This window comes from Gasterosteus aculeatus, chromosome 7, assembly GCF_964276395.1.
Source record: "Gasterosteus aculeatus chromosome 7, fGasAcu3.hap1.1, whole genome shotgun sequence".
Classification (NCBI taxonomy): domain Eukaryota; kingdom Metazoa; phylum Chordata; class Actinopteri; order Perciformes; family Gasterosteidae; genus Gasterosteus; species Gasterosteus aculeatus.
The window spans coordinates 2260406-2282350 of NC_135694.1; the positions used below are offsets into that span (position 1 = coordinate 2260406).

General features: G+C 51.6%; 2 protein-coding genes across 3 annotated transcripts in view; one reads left to right on the forward strand and one right to left on the reverse strand.

The window, feature by feature from the left end:
* LOC120823100 (uncharacterized) overlaps nt 1–21945 on the reverse strand; it is an 88128-nt gene that overhangs the window by 5212 nt on the left and 60971 nt on the right. The gene's annotated exons all lie outside the window — the stretch shown is intronic.
* cyp26b1 (cytochrome P450, family 26, subfamily b, polypeptide 1) lies at nt 420–20364 on the forward strand. Its single transcript, XM_078105418.1, has 7 exons — nt 420–1523; nt 9840–10064; nt 15499–15617; nt 15955–16111; nt 16226–16381; nt 17491–17772; nt 18211–20364. Exons 1-7 carry the CDS (start codon nt 1320–1322, stop codon nt 18601–18603), a joined length of 1536 nt encoding a protein of 511 aa, XP_077961544.1. The 5' UTR covers nt 420–1319; the 3' UTR covers nt 18604–20364.

The window sequence follows — 21945 nt, forward strand, 5'->3', positions numbered from 1 at the left end:
GTTCTAAAGTCTGCACGTCCTGCACGGAGACAGAGGTCATAAAAGTTACAGCAAAGCCCTGCTTCCCACCCTCCCCCTCTCACCCCCCCCCCCCCCCTCTCCCTGGCGCCCTGCCAGCTCCAGCACGCTCCGAGCCTCCTCTCTGCTTGCCGCTCACTTTACACCACCCCTCCCTCTGACGGAAGAGAGGAAGGGGGGGAGAAGGGAGGAGAGAGAAGGGGAGGGAGGGGGGGGGGGGGTCCTCCAGGAGCTCAAAGAGGTGGAGCAGAGGGGAGGGATGGAGGGAGGGAGGGGAGTCAATTCAGCCGACGCTGGGAGTGGGAGTGGGGGGGGGGGGGGGGGGGCGACGGGAGCCCTTGGCCGCCTATTCGCCTTCCAGTTGCCTCCGCGCTATATAAACACTCATTGGTGCACACACAGAAACTCTTCACGCACGCGTCCACACGCACACGCACTACGGGTGTATAGGCCGCCAGCAGAGAGGGAGCGAGAGAGAGAGAGAGGGAGAGAGGGAGAGAGAGAGAGAGAGGAGCGCTCAGAAACAGAAAGGTGCACAGAAAAGAGCGCACGCCATAAAGTGGGAGACGCAGGAGGAGGACGGTGCCACTGAGAGCATCTCCCGCGCGCACCTCTTCATCCCGCTCACGGATCTTAAACGTCTTCACCTTCATCGCGTTGCTCCCAGAGAGATTACAACTCCGCTTCAGAGCCTTTTTTCTGTCCTCGTTCTTTTTTTTTTTGTTCTGGGAGAGACGCGATTCCCTGGAAGAGTTTTCGTTAATCTCTCTCCCCTCCGACCTCCCCCTCCTCCCCCCCTCCACCCCTCGGGAAGTTTTTAAAAAGTAAAGCCCCAGTTAGTTCCAGGGCTCGCCTTCACTTTTCTTTCCACGTGTGCCGGCTTCACTTTTTAAGCCACCGACCCACAAACGAGACCAAAGATGAGATTCCAAACGTCCGGACCGTCCCCGGCCGCGTCCGCCCGCCGCCCCGAGTGCTTGCATTAAATCCGAGTGGGTTCCGACGCGCTTTGCGCGCGGAGGCGTGACACCGAAGACACGGGGAGCCTCACCTGCAGCATCTCCCCAGCTCGGCCGGGTCCCACCCGCACACTAACGACACTCTCTCCCCGAATGACACAACCGCACCGCGCCTCATTCATTCGGGAGACGCGCCCGCCGCGGCTTTGGAGCGCGTAAAGGCGCATTTCAGAACTTTGTAAAAGAAAAAGAAAAAAAGAAAAGAAGATCATCCCGGCCGATTTCCTGTCGCGAATACAAAGTTGACAGAGCTCCGCAGAGGCCGCCGGGCTCTCCATCACCATGCTGTTCGACACCTTCGACCTGGTCTCGGCTCTGGCCACCCTGGCCGCCTGCCTGGTGTCCATGGTCCTGCTCCTCGCCGTCTCCCAGCAGCTGTGGCAGCTCCGGTGGACGGCCACGCGGGACAAGAACTGCAAGCTGCCGATGCCCAAAGGGTCCATGGGCTTCCCTTTCATCGGCGAGACGTGCCACTGGCTCCTGCAGGTAAGCGCGGCGCCGCGGGGCGGCTCGGTGTCCGCGCGCGGGCTGAAATCGATCGGGTTTATCGGTCGTTCGAGATCTCGTCTCTCCAGGTTGCGTTTCGCGCAATGGCATCTCGGGTCGTGGGCTTCATTGATCACAGCGCTTCTCCTTCTGACCACCGGCCATCAAAGACTCCGCTTGGCTTTTGATTAGTTTATAACGCCGCTTATCAGCTGCTCGTGCTCCTTTTATTGCGCCGCAATAAGTCCAACGGCGAGGAAACGCGAGCGTTGACGTCTGGAGTGGAAGCCGAACGTTTGGAGTTTGTGGTTTGAGGGTTTGAGGTGATCGGAACGCGCGCGCGCGCTCCTCGTGTTATCGATCAGGGTCACGGAGACGCTCCTTTTGTCTTTGCTTTGAGTGCGTTTGAAGTGGTGCTTTTCCTTCATGTCTGGAGGGGGAACAGACATGAGACGCCAATAGAATGTGAGTGCGTGTGTGTGTGTTTGTGTGTGTGTGTGTGCGTGAGTGAGTGCGCGCGGGGGTGTTCAACAAGAGGGGGCATGTTGGCCGCGCGCGGGGCTTGAACTCGCGGTGCTCCTCTCCGTTACATCTGACACCGAGTGAGACTCGTTCCCGGAATGCGAGGACCACGGCCAAGTTTATGAAGAGGGGAGGGGGGGTGTGGGGGTTGGGGGGGAAGGGGGGGGGGGGGGGGGGGGGCTTACAGGCTTCTTACGAGGACCAAATGGTCCCAACGAGAAGAGCATGTTCTGGCGCGAGGAGGTCGTGAAGCGCCACGTGAGCGCCGTGAAGGAGATGCCGTCATCTTCCGGCAGAGGAGGAGATGTGAGGAGATGTGAGGAGATGTAAGGAGATGTGAGATGTGAGGAGATGTGAGAAGATGTGAGGAGATGTGAGGAGATGTGAGGAGATGTGAGGAAATGTGAGGAGATGTGAGATGTGAGGAGATGTGAGGAGATGTGAGGAGATGTGAGATGTGAGGAGATGTGAGGAGATGTGAGATGTGAGGAGATTTGAGGAGATGTGAGAAGATGTGAGGAGATGTGAGGAGATGTGAGAAGATGTGAGATGTGAGAAGATGTGAGGAAATGTGAGGAAATGTGAGGAGATGTGAGGAGATGTGAGGAGATGTGAGGAAATGTGAGGAGATGTGAGATGTGAGGAGATGTGAGGAGATGTGAGATGTGAGGAGATTTGAGGAGATGTGAGAAGATGTGAGGAGATGTGAGGAGATGTGAGGAGATGTGAGGAGATGTGAGAAGATGTGAGGAGATGTGAGGAAATGTGAGATGTGAGGAGATGTGAGGAGATGTGAGAAGATGTGAGAAGATGTGAGGAGATGTGAGGAGATGTGAGATGTGAGGAGATGTGAGGAGATGTGAGGAGATGTGAGATGTGAGGAGATGTGAGATGTGAGGAGATGTGAGGAAATGTGAGGAGATGTGAGGAGATGTGAGAAGATGTGAGGAGATGTGAGGAAATGTGAGATGTGAGGAGATGTGAGGAGATGTGAGAAGATGTGAGAAGATGTGAGGAGATGTGAGGAGATGTGAGATGTGAGGAGATGTGAGATGTGAGGAGATGTGAGATGTGAGGAGATGTGAGGAAATGTGAGGAGAAACAATTGGCAAGAAAATCCCCAAAAGTTGCATCTTCTTTTGTTCTTTCACTCCTGCTCTATAGTCTTCTCTCAAACAGACATATACATACACATGAATATATATATATATATATATATATATATATATAATATATATTCATGCAGTATATTGTTAAGCCGACACGCGCAGCAACAGAAGCACATTTCAGTGACTGATCCATTTTAAAGAGATGTGCAGTTTGAAAATAGTTTCCCGGTCACTCTGCCAAAGACCTGTCTGCTTCCATTAGGGCCTGCAGCTCTCTGACACACACACACACACGCACACACACACTGAAACACTACCTACACGTTGTACATTCATGGAAACATTGGATGTAAACACACGAGCGTAACACAAATCAACATTAAAATAAGAGTCTATAAACACATGTTATTTGGGGGAACGTTTTCCATCGATAACCACATGCTGTGCTGCAGGTCGAGAGAGCTTGTGTAAAAACAGAAACCGCTTTATGTCCGAGACACGATTCAGGTCCAGTGAATTACAGCAGTTCCCTCCTGCCGCCACTCAGAGGCACCAACGTGCAAAGTTCCCACCGGCTGCGTCACCGATCAATCGATCGATCAATCGATCGATTGATCGATCGCGTCTTGAATCGAACACGAATGAATAACGCACACGTCCACCAGTCGCCGAGGGAAACCGTCCGTCTGGGATCAGTTTCTCCTGGGCTGGTCCTCCCTCCCCCCCCCCCCCCCTCTTCTTCTTCTACACCTGTCCTGCTGCCTCATGGCTTCTTCTCCCTTTTACAGACCAAAACCACGTATGACCGAGCTTCACCTACAAAACCACAATGTTCTCAGGAGGCGTTGTGTTACGCCGCATAGTCGCCGCTAATTCCCCAGGAATGGATTTACTTCTGACACACACACACACACACACACACACACACACACACACACACACACACGTACAGCAGTGTGTGAGCGCACACAGATTGTATTACGATGCCAAATAATTAACGTTTTCTCTTTCTTTCTCTCAACAAGTAGCAGCGAAGTGGCCGGTGTGTGTGTGTGTGTGTGTGTTGGGTGAGAGATGCAGGGTAGTGTGTGTGTGTGTGTGTCTGTGTGTGCAGTGAGGGTGTTAGCATTCAAGGCAGCACCCTTGAACCTCCGAGGACTCTTCTTCTCAAACCCCGGTGACATTTTTCCGAAGCTCCTCTTTTCTTCTGCTTCTGATCTCGTCTCAACGTCGGCGTGTTTCTGCAGCTCCTCTTTGTTCCCTTCGTCTCCGTCTCTCTGCACTAGAACTTTAAAACTGCCCCCTCTCCTCCTTCCTCACCTCCATCCTCCTCCTCTTCAACTCGGAAACGATGTAGGAAGGAGGAATTTTGACCATCCATCCACCCTTCCCTCCTTCCCTCCTTCCTTCCCTCCCTCCTTCCCTCCCTCCTCTTGTTCCGACTAGCAGGAGGTGCTGGCAGCGGCGTTCCTTGCCCCTTCTCTCACCCCGAGAACACACTGCCCCACCCCCCCCCCCCCTCCGGACACCCCTGAGTAACGAGCACAATGTCGTGCTCTCTCTCTCGCCTGTGAAAGGGAGCTCATGAACTTGGTGATTTAATACTAAAAACACGGCCGGAATTATTATTCGCTCGCCACCTTTCGGCATCGCAGCGCGTCTCTCGACGCCCACAAACACTTTCCCGCTCTCAATCATTTCCCTCAGCTGAGCGCGGCAGGGTTTTTTTTTTTTTTTTAGGCGGCGGTCGCTGGATCGGGGACTACTTTCAGCGGCGGAGGGACACACCTGGTGTGTGTGTGTGTGTGTCAGGGTATTAGCTGGGGTCCCAGGGTGAGCGCTTAGAGAGTTTTGAACAACCATAATCTCCCTTCCCATAATGTCCCGGGTCAGGGGCCAACCCCCCCCTCCTCCCCCCACACCCCCCTCTCTCTCTCTCTCTCTCCCTCCATTCTCCTCAGAGACCTTTCTTCGCTAATCCGTCCTTTCTGAAACCGGCGCCCTCCCCATCTCTCCGCCTCCTCTGCCACGCTCTGCGCTCGCTTTCTCTCGCTCCGTTTTTGGCGCCCAAGGCCCCCCCCCTCCCCCCCTCCCCTTTTTTTTTTGCGCCATTCTTTATCCCTCTTCCTCCCTTCCCTCCATTCTTTGCTTCCCCTCTCCTCCTCTGTCCCTCTGATGCGGTGGCGTGACCGCAAAGGGACGGGGTTCATTGTCAAGTCGAGGGCCCATCGCTCGCACACACACACACACACACACACACACACACACACACACACACACACACACACACACACACACACACAGGTTCCTTGGTATCTCTGGCACCGGCTGAATGATTGACGGCTGAAAAGAGGGAAGGAATTCCCTCACAGCCTTTGACCTCGTTTCCTCCCTCGCGTCCTTCCCTTCTGCTCTCCTCGCTTCACTTCCTTCTCGCCGTCTTTAGGATCGAAACTTCTCGTTTTGTTCTCGTCGGGTGACGCAGCTTTTTTTTTCCGCCCGTCCACCAGAAAACGGGTGTCGTTTCCCCCGCCCGCCTTTGACTCCTCCCCGTTCCTACCGGGGGGCCAAGGAGCCACGCGGTGGTCCATCCCCCCCCCCCTAGTTCAGGCGACCATTTATGAAGCGAACTTCAGCTTTCATGTCTTCCTCCCTTCAGCCCAACGTATCCGCCAGTAAAAGGCTCTTTGTTTCCTACTCGCCCTTCGCTTCCTGCTACTGTTTTCCCATCAGCCCCTTTTTCTCTAAAACGTCTGAGCGTCTTAATGTTTTCTAACGGCTCCAGATGTGCTCTCTCTCTCTCTCGCTCGCTCGCCGGGCCGCGGCGTTGATCTGAGTAAACATAATTAGCCGTGTTTTTTTGTCTTGCACTAATAAAAGAGTCATTTGTTGGACATTTCCACTGCGCTACAAAGAGGACATTTATAAGCGGAGGCCCGGGTTGCCCCCAAGCCAACCCCAACAGAACAGACGGGGGTATTTTTAGCACGGCCGGCGCGCTAGCTAGCGCTGCTCGGACAGTGTGTGTGTGTGTGCGTGTGTGTGTGTGTGTGTGCGCACAGAGAGAGAAAGAGAAGGGGAAGATTTATGAGATATTCTGTGATTCAGGTGGCGTTTGTCAGAATTCCTTTTGTGTGGTGTGTGAATGTGTAATGAAAGGTTCTATGTGTGTGTGTGTGTGTGTGTGTGTGTCTGTGTGTGTGTGTGTGTGTGTGTGAGACGGCGTGGAAAAACCTCGTAGGAACGCCTCGTTCTTCCTCCTTTATTGAGGTTCTTGTAAAACATCTGATAAATCCTTGTTCAGAAAATATAAAAGGAGTCTGTGTCAGCTACCTACACACACACACACACACACACACACACACACACACACACACACACACAGGTATTCCCTGTACTTTGTTATTGAACACTTTCCCTGACCCTCACTGGTGTGTACATGACCTTTAACCCCGACGCACTGCAGGTTCTGATCTTCAGTCGGGTGACTCGGCAGCAGCAGTTGTGTCGTCCCTCACAAACATGGCGCACGTCGGCGCGGCGGCGATTAATAACCCCGTCGTGGTTTTCATCACCTCGGCGGTGAACTCAGCCGGGATGTTGCGGCGGCGATTTTGGTTTCTGGTTCTCGGTTGTTGTTGTTGTTTTCTTCTTGTGTTTACAGCGACGGTTCCTTCGCTTCACTGAAGCTCGGAGCCAAAGTGTGTGCTTCAGGCCTCGCAATCAGTGCGGAGCGGTGACGCCTGCGTCTCCGCGGCGACGACTGTGTGTCTGTGTGCGCGTGTCTCGGTGCTGGGATCCCGTGTGCGGTTTTGTGTGCGCGTTCTCCTCTGTGGCGTCATTACACAACTTTCCATGCTGTGTGTGTGTGTGTGTTCGTGTTTTGCCAGGTTTAAGAGGGAGAAGAGGGGGGGGGGGTACACTTCTCACCTCTTACACTAAATGTCATCCAGACCACGCCCCTGGCGCGCAGAGACACACACACACAAACACACACACACACACACACAGAGTTTATTATAGTATAACTTTTTTTCTTATTATTATATTACGGGGACGAGGACAGATTAAAATCAGTATCCTGTGCGTGAATAGAAATAGATAGATATGACAAGAGGACATACACAGACAATGCACGTAGCTGCACACACACACACACACACACACACACACACACACACACACACACAGACTAAAAAGAACGTACACAATCGGCCCAATCTGACGCTGTATCTTAGAGTGTGAAAGGGAGCCTTGTCTGAGGGCCCGAGGAACTCCCTCTGAATCAGTGTGTGTGTGTGTGTGTGTGTGTGTGTGTGTGTGTGTGTGTGTGTGAGCAGGCCTGCCAGGCAGACATACTAAACCACTCTACATCTATGGAAAACAACCCCACTCTTACACACACACACACACACACACACACACACACTCACTCTGAGGGCTCCAGAGGCCAGCCACCGACCTGGTGTGTGCGCGCTAATGTGTGTGTGAGTGTGTGTGTGCGTGCGTGTGTGTGTGTGTGCCACTGTAAAAAGAGGAAGTGTACAGGAGCTACGAAAACAGTTCAGGTCAACAGTTTTTTGCGCAGACGCGTCGAGCGAGCGGGAAACCGACATCTGCAGAGGGAGAAAGGCCGAGTGTCTGCGAGGGAGGAAAATAAGAAAGACGGTTATTTCAAATGAACGCGATGAAAGACTTTGACGCCATCTTTAAAATGCGCCGTGCGGCCCGCAGCAGCGGGACGTCGCCCAGAATGCACTGCAGTCGCGGGTCTGGAAAGATCTGCGGCCTGAGGGTTCGGGAGGGTCGCGGCGGAGGGAAGAAAGAAAGCGGGAAGCGGTCTACTAGCTGCACGCTGTGGCGGGGGGGGGGGCGGGACTTACTCCGCTGCTTTCGGGTTCTAAGGGATTAGCGCTGTTAGCGATGCGGTTTGAAAGTGGGCGCTCTGCACAGCGGGACGGGGGGGGGCGAAGCTTCTTCTGCTGGAGCTGAAAAAATGAACACTTTGTCACAACGATTCAGTGGAAGCTTTACCCAGAATGCATTTCCACTGTTGTTCCTGTGATCAACGGTGTGAGAGGTGATTCTGCTAAAATTAGTCTTTCATACACACACACACACACACATCCTCCTCCCCACACACACAGTCGAGAGTTACTGAAGCTCTTCATGTTAATGCACCAAAGGGCAATAATTGAACTAAAACTTTTTTTTAAATAAACAGAATCTCATAGTACTGCTTCTTTGGCCTGTGTTTAGATATGTGTGTGTGTGTGTGTGTGTGTGTGTGTGTGTGTGTGTGTGTGTGTACATATCTCTTCCCCCAGGAGTAAACCAGGGTCAAACCAGTTAGTGTTGTCACGGCAATTTGCAGTTCGGCCTCCTGCACGTCTGTTTGCTTTGCCCTTTTTTTGGTAAATTTGTATGAATCTGGAGGTATGTGTGTACCTGCACATGCATGTGTGTTTGTACTGTGTGTGTGTGTGTGTGTGTGTGACACAGTCAGCTGCCCTCAGGCTGATATATATTCTTTTCCCTCAAACAGCCCATTTACAGTTCTGGGGTCGGCTCCCTCTCGCTCGGGCGTGACCCGGACCGCTTGGAGGTCGGCGTCAAAGCTGAACCCGGGTCAGCTCGCTAACTGACTCCAGCTCCAAGGGGGGGGGGCTGCGTAGGCTTCTTCTAGCTGGTTTTCTTTTATCATCTGCAGCGACAGAGCTTAACGAACTGCACCGCTGCTGGTTTCCTCTCGAAAGGTCAATGCGCTTTTTCAATTTGACTTCAGTCGTTTGAATCTCTTGAGCTTCATTGAGATTTCATCCAAAATCCCTCCAGGAAAGCAGCAGGGACGGCGACTCGCTGCTGGCTTACGGCGGCTCGCTTCTGAGGCTGAATAAGGGTGAACAGATGGCGGACGTCATGAAATCCCTGAAGATCTCCTTACGTCCCTTAATCGGGTTCCTGTCTTCATGACATTTCATTTACTGTACTCGCAACCGGAGCCCAAAATGTTTTGGGAACCTTTGACCTCGACGATTCGTCGGTAGATGTTTCAGCTGAACTTGAGCCCCGAAGGCATCCTGAATGTGTTTGCATTGAATTAACCTCTGTGTATACGGGCCTTTTAAACATCTGCTGTCCGCTACCTTCACTGTATTCGTTTACTTTTGCTCCGGGAGCCGAGATGATGGAAACATTAGTAACTTTTAGCATGTGGGGGGGCTCACCAGAAACGGTCCGTTTGGGCCCCAAACCACAGAGGGAGAAAAAAAAAAAAAAAAAGACTCACTCAAGAGCATTTAGAGGTGCAGATCAAAGCCGGAGGGAAGGTCGGATCCTAAAGGCTGCTTCAAATTAATAGCTAGCGTAAAAATCAGTCGCAAGGAGCTTGCACTTAAAAAGGCTCGTCGGTCTCTGTGCGGAATAACGTCACGGGGTCATTGTGGAGGGTTGTGGTTATTGTAGCTGCCGATGTGACGGAGGAGGAGGAGGAGGAGGAGGAGGAGCGCGCTTGTCTCCTTCTTTAGAAGTAAAAAGTCATTTTAAAAAGCGTAAAATCTGGCGACGTGAAATCATAAATCTTCAGCTTTTTGAGCTTTTCTTTTTCCCAGCCGCTACATCTCTGCCGTAAAAAAGGGACATTCCACCTCTCACAGTCCCCCCCCCCCCCCCTTCTCCTTTCTAGGGTTCGGGCTTCCACGCGTCGCGGAGGCAGAAGTACGGCAACGTGTTCAAGACGCACCTGCTGGGCCGCCCGCTGATCCGCGTGACGGGCGCCGAGAACGTGCGCAAGGTGCTGATGGGCGAGCACACGCTGGTGACGGTGGACTGGCCGCAGAGCACCGCCACGCTGCTGGGACCCAACTCGCTGGCCAACAGCATCGGGGACATCCACCGCAAGAGGAGGAAGGTCAGGACACGGGGAAAGACGCGCACACGCATGGGCACACGCACACGCATGGGCACACGGGGGAGGAAACGAGTCAGATACGCAGCAGAGAAACAGTTCACGTCTCGTGTAAGAGCTCAGACGCACACAAACGGGCACCTGAAAGGAAACAGAGTCACCTGCTGCACAATGAGGAAGGTAGGACACACACACACACACACACGGACGCACAAAGGAAGCCAGCGTATCAGTGTGAAGCCACTCCGTCCTCTCGGCCTTATCGGCGTGAGAACGAGCCTCCACCACCTGCTGCTGCTCTTCTTCTGCTCTGCTCCGGTCCTTTATCCCGACTGGTGTTTATTTTTAACTCCCAGTTCCTTTTCTTTCGCTCTCTCTCTCTCGTTTCAGGTAATCAGCCACTTTGCTCTGCTTGCTATTATCCCGTTGTGCCCGGAGACGCACCTCCATCTCCCTCCACTCACACACACCAGCACGTAATGCACCAACTTTCCTCTCTGGAGCTTTTTGGATCATTCGGGGGGGAGTGGGAGAGCGGGAGGGGAGGGGGGAGAGGGGGGCGGGTCTTGCTGCGGTGCCCGGGGATGCTGAGGGGTCGGCTGGGTCTAATCTGGGCTCTGATCCCCTCTCCTCTCCCCGGAGACCCCCGCACTAACCTCATGTAATGACCCCTGATTAGGAGGGCTGCCTCCGACACAGCACAAAGAGGGTCTTTCTGTGGGGGCTCCACACACACACACACACACACACACACACACACACACACACACCACAAAGCCATAGTATGTGCACACACCTGAACATTCCCCGGCTCTCGACCCAAACATCAAAAATACGTTGCTTACAGTCGGCTTGAGCCCCCTGTTGCTAAGCGACCACAGCGCTGAAGTGCCTTTGAGCAAGCGTGGTCAGCCGGGCAGTCATGTAGAGTGTGTGTGTGTGCGTCTGCCCTCCTTGTGGTCTGCGTTTGGAAAAACAGTCTCCACACAGCACATTGGGCTTCGGCGTAACAAACAGAGAGCCAGTTTCCACATGAGCCGGCGTTCAGCTCGGAAACGACCTCCCTTAAAGAGCCACCGCGAGCCGGGCCGAGCCGAGCCGGGCCGGGCCGGGCAGCGCCGAGCCCACGCGTCACCCCGTTGCGGAGAACAACAACACGGAGCAGACGGAGCACCTCCCCACCGCGGCATCGAGGCTTCCGCCCCAACCGGGAGGTGGTCCAGGCCCGAGAGCTCGAAGGTGACAGATGACGTGATAGTCATTCACAACGATGTTCTCCAAGCGTAGGTGAGGACGAGGGAACGTACGGTTAGGGGCTTTTTTCTCCTGAGCGGCGCCCAGTAAACGGACGCCTCGTTAACAGAAACACGCAGGCGGCCTCGGTGAACCCAGCGTGACCCGGAGGGGAAACATGTCCCTCCGAGCTGGAATCAAACACGCGACGTGTTGACAGTGGCAGCTAGGTCTTTATCTTCACCCCCCCCCCGACACGCCGCTCACTTCTGTTCCTCGACTGCTCCCCCTCTCTCCCTCCCCCTCTCCCCCTCCCTCCCCCTTCCCTACATTGAGGGAAAAGGGAAAGCAGAGTGAGATTGGACGGGAACGGGAGAGACAGGTGGAGGGACCTGCCCTCGTAATGAAGTGTCCCTTCAAACCGTCTTGTCTCCAGTGAAGACGCTGCGAGACGCCTCCCTCCTCGTGCCCTGAGCTCCTGCCCCGCCGCCAGTAGAGGGCGCCGCCAATTCCAACTGGACTCGAGCCCGTTTGAGGCCTCTTCGCTTTTTAAACAGCCTCTGAGGTCAAATAAAGATAAAAGATGTACGAGCGCTGAGCTGCAGGGGGGCGTTCATAGTTTTCTCTTCTCACACACACACACACACACACACACACACACACACACACACTGACAACCATAAAAACTCAATTACTTATATATTTTATAGAGTAGTGCGACGTTTAAACAGTGCAGTGGTGGAGGAAGTAAACACCACCGCGGAGTAGTTTTATCTACGCAGCTGCATCGTATTAAGTCGCGTTGATCCTTTATTTTGTGTCTGAAATCTGCACGTAGTTGAGTAGAAAGAACACGTAGCCGAACACGGAACTGCAAATACCTTAAAGTGCACCTGAGTACATTTAACAGGAGACTGATGCATGAAGTTTCCTCTACTTTCAAATAAAGCTTGATGTTAAAATAAAACACAGCCGGTTCGCTCTGCAGATCGACCACAGGGATGTTGAGTATCATCATCATCATCATCACCATCATCATCATCATCACCCCCCTTTAAAACACGACCGGACGTTTGCTTTTGTAAACGTTACAGACGAGGAGAGAGAAATACGCTCGTCGCGCTTTTTAGGTATTTTTTAGGATGGATGAAGGGGCCGGAGAGACGGGAAGAGGTGGGAGGAGAGAGAGAAGAATAAAGGAGTCTTTACATGTCTGTGGAACCAGCAGCTCGCAGCACTTTCACATAATTTAAGACATATGGACGTTATTAGGCCGTGTCTGCGTGTGCTCGGCTATATCAGTGTGTGTGTGTGTGAGTCACAGACTGCCTGTGTGTGTGTCTTTATGCTTGTGTCTTTGGCTGCAGGCTAACAGAAGACAGTCACGTTTTTGTGGTGCAGCAAAATGAACGACCCCCCCCTCCCCCACTCCCCCCCTCACCCACCCAGGACTCCCCCCCCCCCACCCCCCAAACAGTGTGGAGCTTGGACCGTCACCAGAGTGACAGCGCATGAAGCTTTTCTATTTCTTTCAAACCGTGTTTGATTGGCAGCCAGGCCGTGTGGCGAGGACACCGTGTGTGTGTGTGTGTGTGTGTGTTTGTGTGACCTGTAGTTACCTTACAGAGTCTGTGCCTGCACACACACACACACACACACACACACACAGCGACTGACTGTCTCTCTGGTCCTAAAGTAGCTCAACGCTGCCGCTCCGAGTATTCCTGTGTGTGTGTGTGTGTGTGTGTGTGTGTGTGTGTGCGTGTGCGAAGTGCTCGCCCCCAAATTGACCAATTACGCCTAATCCAGCGCAGACGGGTAAAATTGCAAAATTCATGCCGTTACACGACCTCGTTTGGACTTAACTAATATTTCCCTGCCGAATTCCGAAAAACCGCCCCCCCTGCGTCGTCTTCTAGCCCGCTGGCGATCGGTCACCAAGCGGCGCCGATGAACAGTCGAGTCACGGATTCAGACGGCGGACTAGAAAGCGTCTCTCTGAATCGACAAAGGGCAACGGACTAAATGCCCGAGTGAGGAACCGATCATGTCACCGTAGCGACCGGGACTCGCCCGTATGCGTCGGATTCGCATCTTCTACTCTACGCAACGTGAATCCAAGCAACACGACCCCCCCGCAGACTGTTAGGGGTCAGATGGTGTGCGCGGCGGCCCCCTGTGGCCGGGGTCTGGGGGGAGGGGCAGGTCATGTAAGCTGATCCGCGGCCGGCGGCTCGCAGAGGAAACGTTAAGCGGCGCTAAACGTCTTAAGAGCGCCCTGTGATCTGCGCTGACCACCCAACGACGCACACAACGCAGCGCACGCACACGGCACCGGCTCACTGGACTATTGTTCATTCATTCTGAGGCCGGCGGAGGGAAGGAAGGAGGGATCGGAGGGAATGATGCAGGGGAGAGAGAGAGAGAGAGAGAGAGAGAGAGAGAGAGAGAGAGAGAGAGAGAGAGGGTGACGGAGGAGAAAGGAAACGAGAGGAAAATGAACAAAATAAGAGCAGCTGATGTTCAGGTGGCTGAAACATGGACCTCAGGAACCACGCGGACCCTCGCCGGCGTGGCCTCCGATCCCACCAGGAGCTGCTTTCTTCCCGCTCGGCCTCCTTTGTGTCCCAATGAAAAGAAGCAGCAACAGTCGGCCTTTATGACCGCGTTCTGTCTTATTTAAAACAAACGCAGCAAATACACAATAAACTAATTCCTCCTGTTCCTGTTCGCCTAAGCGGCTAGAAATCCAGTACGAGTTTAATTGTACGGCCACGCTTTGGCTTTCCACAGCTTGATTCTGGACCTTTAAGGGTTGGTAGGAGATTGATCACGTAGTTCTTGTAGCCTCCCATCAGTCTACTTTGTGTTAATAACAGTTTAGTGTATCTGTAAGGAGAAGGGAGGGAGGTCAAAGAACCCACAGCGATAAAATAAATTGAGAGAAACCTCAGACATGATGCAATTATGAGTCTGTGCAGGTTAGACAATAAAAAAAAACACAAAAAGTACTTTCAAAATGACCGCAAAGGAAAGAAACTAATACTGTGAATCAGATCTACACGGGAAAGTTCCAGAGCGATTGCAACGCTCTCGGAGCGAATCGCTGATCATTCGACAGCTGCATTCGTCTCCAATATAAAAAACGCGCTCGCGCCAACGTTCCACTCGCTGGAAATGCAAACCATGCGCGCCAGTCGCACGACTCGCTCGAGCTTGGCGGGATGGAGGCGAGCGCGGCGACGTCCGGAGTCTTTCATGAGCAGCCGCCGCTGAGAGGAGAGCTCAGCGGGCCGAAGGCACAGAGAGTTATGCCTCCAGATAAAGCCAAGCGCTGTCGAGTGATTCATGTCAATATAAAAGCCGTCCTCTGGTCCGGTCCGCACGCTCCGCTCGTCTACTCGCCAACGCTCCCCCACCTCTAAATCACTTCCAGCACCATTTTAAGGGCAGTTTTAGGGTTTAAATCAGAAGGAATGTTATTTGTCCAAACAACACTGACGACTGGTGACTTATTCGTACTAAGAAATACTACGAGCAGCCAGGAAAGACTTAACCACCCCCCTCCTCCCCCCACACACACCCTCCCTCTCTGCTTTCTGCCCGTCATGGAGTTCTGCTGACTACAGGGGAAAACCTCCACAATGTGTAAGTCTCTGTGAGGAGAGGTGGAATGGGGGCGAATTCAAAACGACAGACGAAGGGGATTAATGGATAGAAAGGGGTATTGTTGGGAACCGTCGGTTGGGCGACGCCAACGAAGCCTTCGCCTCGGGCATTTTGCCGGTCGCCATTTTGTTTTTGGAGCCGGACTCGGGAGACATTCTCGGGCGACCGAAATGCTACACCAGACTTCCAGGAATTCAAAATATTCCGTGTTTAGTCCATCAAGACTTACCTAAAAAACATCAACCTCGTGGCGGCATAAGACGGAAAATCCTCATTGACCGTAAAATAGTTATTAAGTATTTCAGTGGTTGATGTGGTGTTCCGACCAACCAGCACGTCAACATCGCCCTTCAATGAGCCAAACCACTTGCATGGCTAAAACCAAATGTATTTATATGTATATATAGAAAGATGGGAAGAGAGGCTGAGAGTATTCAGGAAGACATTCTGCCGTTTGCACTTTCTGTCTGTGTGTCGAGTCGACTCACGAGCATCCCATGCAGTCGTGAACGTGCCCGTTTCTCCGTCTCTCCAGGTGTTTGCCAAGGTGTTCAGCCACGAGGCGTTGGAGTCCTACCTCCCGAAAATCCAGCAGGTCATCCAGGAGAGCCTCCGAGTGTGGAGCTCCAACCCCGAGCCCATCAACGTCTACAGGTACGGTGGGCTTCCCAGCCTGGAGATGCAAATCCTCTCACTGCACTGAGAAAGGACATCGCAGAGATGTTGTACTGTTTGCGTTTCAACAGTAATAGAGAGGTTACCTCTTTAAACAACGTTATTATGAGAAACAAGAGCATCGACAATGACGGAAGCCCATCCTGGCGTTCTTTAGACGGTCGTTAGGAACATTGTAAGCTGCAGGAGTCGAACAAAGCAAGGCGCTTCAGAGGGAAAAGCTTTGAAGGTGGAGGGGGGGGGGGGGGGGGGAGACCTGGGTGTAAGTGAGGATCGCCGGACGTGACTGAGGTCCTGACTGGCCGTCATTCCGCAGGGAGAGCCAGAGGCTGTCGTTCACCATGGCGGTGAGGGTGCTGCTGGGCTTCAGGGTGTCGGAGGAGGAGATGAGGCACCTGTTCTCAACCTTCCAGGACTTTGTGGACAACCTGTTCAGCCTGCCCATAGACCTGCCCTTCAGCGGCTACAGGAAGGTACGTGTTCATGTTCACACCAACGAGATCTACCGATGCGCCGGTGCATCGATGGGGTCCCTTTTAGAGAAATCTCTGTATCTGGTGTAAGCTCCCCCCCCTACTTGTTCACAGGGCATCCGCGCGCGAGACACCCTGCAGAAATGCATAGAGAAGGCCATCAGGGAGAAGCCGCTGCACTCTCAGGGGAAGGATTACAGCGACGCGCTGGACGTCCTGATGGAGAGCGCCAAGGAGAACGGCACCGAGCTCACCATGCAGGAGCTGAAGGTAACGCGCCAAAAAAACACCCCAGCTTCATCCACCGCGGAGGGAAGCCAGACGCACGAGAAGCCCCTCAATCGAACAAACACGCACAGGAGCGTTAACACGCCAGTGTGTGTGTGTGTGTCCAGACAAACACTAAGTCATGCGTAGTGAAACACGCCCCTGTTTATCCAGCAAAGTGCTGCCCAAATGGAGCCGCTCTCCGTTGACCGAACACACACATCGGCAATTATCGTGAGTTCTCGAAATAATCATCTTGGCATTGCGTGCCATAAAAAGTGACTCGTGACATACATCGGTAGGTGAAATGTGACTGCAGGGGACGCTAAGCGGATTCCCGTTGGCGGCCTGTAAAACACACACAGTCACGGACAGGCACACCCTCTGTTTACCTATTAAAGGAATTCTGTGAAAACTCAACCCTCTCGCTCTCCCTCTCTCTCCATGTGGTTTCTGGGTGACGCCCAAGGGCCAAAAATAAGTCAACACTCCCCCTGCTAGGGGTCTGAAAGAGGCCTCCTGTACGCACACACTCACACTTAACGGTATATAAATACACACACAAAGTGAACTGGGGAGCCCTGTCGCAGAGGCCCAGGCTGAAGCACTCTGCTGCAGTTCTGACACACTCGTATATAACACACATATACATATACACACACACACACACACACACACACGGCGGGTCAGGCAGAAGTGTGTTTTGACACCGATGATGGCAGATGAGAGGTTTATAATAGGAGTCGTGCTGCCGGCCTCGGCGTTATTCATTCCACTACCTTAATAATGGGCTCCGCGCGGCGCGCTAAATGTTGTTATTGGATTCCAACTTCATATTTCCAAACAGGCTACTTTTCAGGAATTAAAAACAACACGCTTTTATTAGGTATTGCCGTTTTGTTTTGTTGGCGGGCCCGAGGTGTGTGGTGGTGGATTTGTGCCCAGAGACATGTTTGGCTTGAATGTGACCAGCAAAAGGAGATTTCACATTCTCAATGACACCGATGACCCTGCAGCCTACAGGGGGGAGAAAACCGGTCGTAAATGGTGTATTTTGCATTTGCATTGGAAGCCACTAACCGGCGCTGGCGCACCGCCTGTCGTCCCCGCAGGAGTCCACCATCGAGCTGATCTTCGCCGCCTTCGCGACCACGGCCAGCGCCAGCACCTCACTCATCATGCAGCTCCTGCGCCACCCGGCCGTCCTGGAGCGCCTGAGGGAGGAGCTGAGGGCCAGGGGCCTCCTCCACAATGGTTGCCTCATGCCAGGAGAGCTGACGCTGGACACCATCGTGAGCCTCAAGTACCTGGACTGTGTCATCAAGGAGGTGCTGAGACTCTTCACGCCCGTCTCGGGGGCCTACAGAACCGCCATGCAGACATTCGAGCTCGACGTGAGTAGCCACTTACTGCTCTAATATGTCACGAGTCACTTTTTATGGCACTCTACGCTATCTCGGCCGTCCTCACACATCAGGAGAAGAAAGCCATCTCATTTAGAATGAATGGTTCGTTAGACCCCAGAACATAGTCTTCCAAGACCTTGTAAAGAATAAAGAAAGAGTTCTGTCAACAGAAAACTACCCCAAGACACCAGATTTTAAGGGTATATTTACAAAAGGACAAGGTGCCACCTCAGCTGATTCTCACATAGTATGATTTAGAGGAAGTGGAATCTGACCTTATGAGTCGAGAGTTGACGACACCGGAGAACACCGTTGATCGCACCGTTGATCGCACCGTTGATCGCACCTTTGATCGCACCTTTAATCGCGCCTTTGATCGCACCCATACCGATGTGCTCACCGGCCATCCGTCTGTCCTTCCTCCAGGGAGTGCAGATCCCAAAGGGCTGGAGCGTAATGTACAGCATCCGCGACACCCACGACACCGCCGCCGTCTTCAAGGACGTGGACGCCTTCGACCCCGACCGCTTCAGCCAGGAGCGGTGTGAGGACAAAGAAGGCCGCTTCCACTACCTGCCCTTCGGCGGCGGCGTGCGCTCCTGCCTGGGCAAGCAGCTGGCCACCCTCTTCCTCCGCATCCTGGCCATCGAGCTGGCCAGCACCAGCCGGTTCGAGCTCGCCACCCGGCAGTTCCCCCGCGTGGTCACCGTGCCGGTGATGCACCCCGTCGACGGGCTCAAGGTCAAGTTCTTCGGCCTGGACTCTAACCAGAACGAGATCATGGCCAAGTCGGACGAGCTGCTGGGAGCGACCGTTTGAAGGGCGGCGAGTCGGCGAGTAGGGGGGGGAGGGGTTTGAGGCGGGAGGGGTGGGGGGGGTGAAGAGGTCTTCAGAAATAAGATTGAAGGGAGGAAAGAAAGAATTTCAGAGTTATTTTTTCTTCTCCAATTTTGGAGGTTCCTTTTCAGACTAACGGAAAAGTAGAAGTCCTCGTTTCTTCTTACACCCGTTGAAGACGATCGGGACTTTCCTCAAAGGAGCTGCCAAAAAAGTTCTTAATTATGATCTATTCGGCGTACTTAAAAAAAATGCACAACGTGAGAAAGAGAAGTATGCTGGTACTTTTGGAGAAATGAAGTGTAGAAATTTGAAAAGTAAAAGTAAAGACGATTGAGGAAAGAAGGAAGCCGACATGGAGGAAACAGGGTATAGGACGAAAGAATAGGATAGTTTAGCATTCGGCGTGTGCTTAATCAAATGCAGTGAACCATTCCACTTGTGTAGCAGGGTAAAAGAGATGGATGTATGGAAACGGACCGATCTAGATTTCTGCCCAAAATCTATGAATTTTTAACCACAACTTTTCACTGCCCCTCCCCTGATTAAACTGATGTCTTCTGCTCTTTTGAGAAAGATTTGAGAGACGTTGAGATTCACTTACATTCATTTTTACCGTTTTACGGAGAATTTGGTTTTATTTTGTTAAACCACCTTTGCTTCCTTTCTGGTTTTATTTTTACACGATTTGAGTTGCGCGTCGAACAGGCGACGTCTTTGTCTCGCTGCTCCTCCTTCAGCGCCGAGCACGAGATTCCCTGTTTGTTCTTTAGCCGCGAGAGATTTATGGCGTCGAGGTGATCGCACAATCAGAACTCTCGGAGGTTTGCGCGATCGCTCCGCCCGAAGCTGGAGGGGGGAGGAGGGCGGGGCTTTCTCCCATTGGACGAGCCGATGCAGATGGATTCTGGCCCTTCCAGACGTCGCTCGCTCTCTCTACAAACCACACCACTGATTCCTTCATCATAAAAAATACATATATATATATATATAAAAATTGAATTATTTTGCTGCTTTTCCTGTGTACATTTTCTAATTGAGAGTTATAGTTTGCTATAGTTTGTATTGCGTGAGATTTGCTATTTCTTTCCCTGTATATCTATATATCAATATCTATAGATATATAGATATAACTTAGCTGAATACAATATTTGAGAAAAAGAGAAATGAATAGAATAATTTGTACAATATTCCATTTTTTAGCCGGCCATGGGAAAAATCAGCTATCTACGTCTACTAATAACCTAATATTAATGTTATTGTATAATTAATATTGTTGTTATAAAATATTTGAAATGCTATTTTTTATTCTATTACAGATTTAGAGTTTTTAGCCTTGATGAGGTCTTTGATAAATATTGGATGTATTTAGAATGTTATGTATTTCAGTTATATTGTAAACAGTGTTTAAAATGTTAATATTGTTGATTTGATTATTGTAATAATTATTTCTTTTGTTATTCAGACTTATTATCACTGCATTTTATTTGACATTAATTATGGAAAACAGAAAGCACTTGCGAGGTATGTCTATTTTTTAAGTGCCATGCGACTACACTTCTCCCTCCTCTCACCTGTTGGTTTATCTGTCTTATGTCATTCTGTACATAATATTTGTATTTCTTTTTGCAGGAAAACAATGTTCCTTTAGTTAAAATATGAATGTCTTGGTCTACTTTCCTCCCTTTCTTTTTGTTACCGTGATTGTTAAATGTACTCCTGTAATAAACCATAAAGTAAAAAGATATCTGAATATTGCATTTTGTGCCCACACCTTCAATACCAAAATACTTCTAAATATATCTCATGCATGAAGCAATTCATGTTCTTCTCCATATTTTACACTATAAGGCTTCACATATATTTGTGAAGTGAGCGGTAACCGATAGCAACATATATTCTACACTCAAGACAAAAGGTGTCCGATGTTTAAGGCGACCGCGGCACTCGTTTTGGACACTATACTCCGATCCACAGAAAGGTCTAAACACACAACGACAAGACAGACTACCAGATATACATGCGTGTACCAATACATGCACACACACACACGGGCTAGGAGAGGAATACACGCATCACCCTGTGAGTCACATGGCCGCCGACACACACCAGTCAGTCGACGGGCTGCTTTTATTCCAACGCGGTTTGAGGACATCGAGAAGAAAGGCGCTGATGTTGTGGAGAAAAAAAACGACACACTTCGCGGACATGGTTTGAGCGCACACACACACACACACACACACACACACACACACACACGCACAAGGAGAGGAATACACGCAAACGCACATTCAGTCACTCGGGACATAATTAATCGCATGGACAGATATTCACACATGACATGAATAAAAAAGATGGCAGAAAGAAACACTGGCTCAACATTTTATACACACACACACACACACACACACACACACACACACACACACACAAAGAGCTTGTGGGAAGAACAAGGAGTTCTGTTCTATTTGTTTATAGTTTTGCCGCCAGAGGAGACTGTTTGCAACACTAAGTACTCCAAGATGATGGTGGCCTGTGTGTGTGTGTGTGTGTGTGTGTGTGTGTGTGTGTGTGTGTGTGGACGATTTTCATGAATGAAGTGATTTTTGTATAAAAGCGGTCGTTTCTGGCGCGACATCACGCCGCTTTGAAGCTGCGAGTCCTTTCTACACTTCTACACTAAATTCAACTCACTAGTCACTATTTTACGCGTGACGGGGAAGCCGGCGTGCCAGCAGTTACATTTAAAGTCCTCTGCCTGGTTCTTCTTCAGAAAGGCGGCAGAAACCTGCTCACCCGAAACCTGCACAGGCGTCAGTGTTTCCAGGCCGGTAAACCGCCGCGTGTTCCGGTTGGGCGAGGACGTGTGTGATCTTCCCTCATTGCAGCGACCTGGGTTGTTGTTTTTTTTTCTTTTTCTGCCAAAACGTGTGCCAACGGCTCCCGGTGTGATATTTCCTCCCACGGTCTGCAGATCTGATTCCACCGACATTCCGTTGGCAATCGATATCAGGAGCGACCGGGCCGGGACGTCACGCGGCACGCAGGCCGGCTGAGGTCGCGTGGAGGTCGCGCTTTCGCGTTGATCCTTCTCACGTTTCCTTCCAGGAAGGTCCACAAAGTGAGTGAAGAAATGAGTTTAAGAGACCGAATAAGGCCTTAGGTAACAAAGCATTATGTTTTCATGAGCCGGGGGGTTATTGGGGGGCGGGGGGGGGTTTGGTCCCAAAGTACAAAGCTGAGACCAGCATTAAAAAAAAACCACTCCCTTGTTTATTATTATTATTATTTGCGACTTCTTTTCAAGTAGTAAGTAAAAGGGGC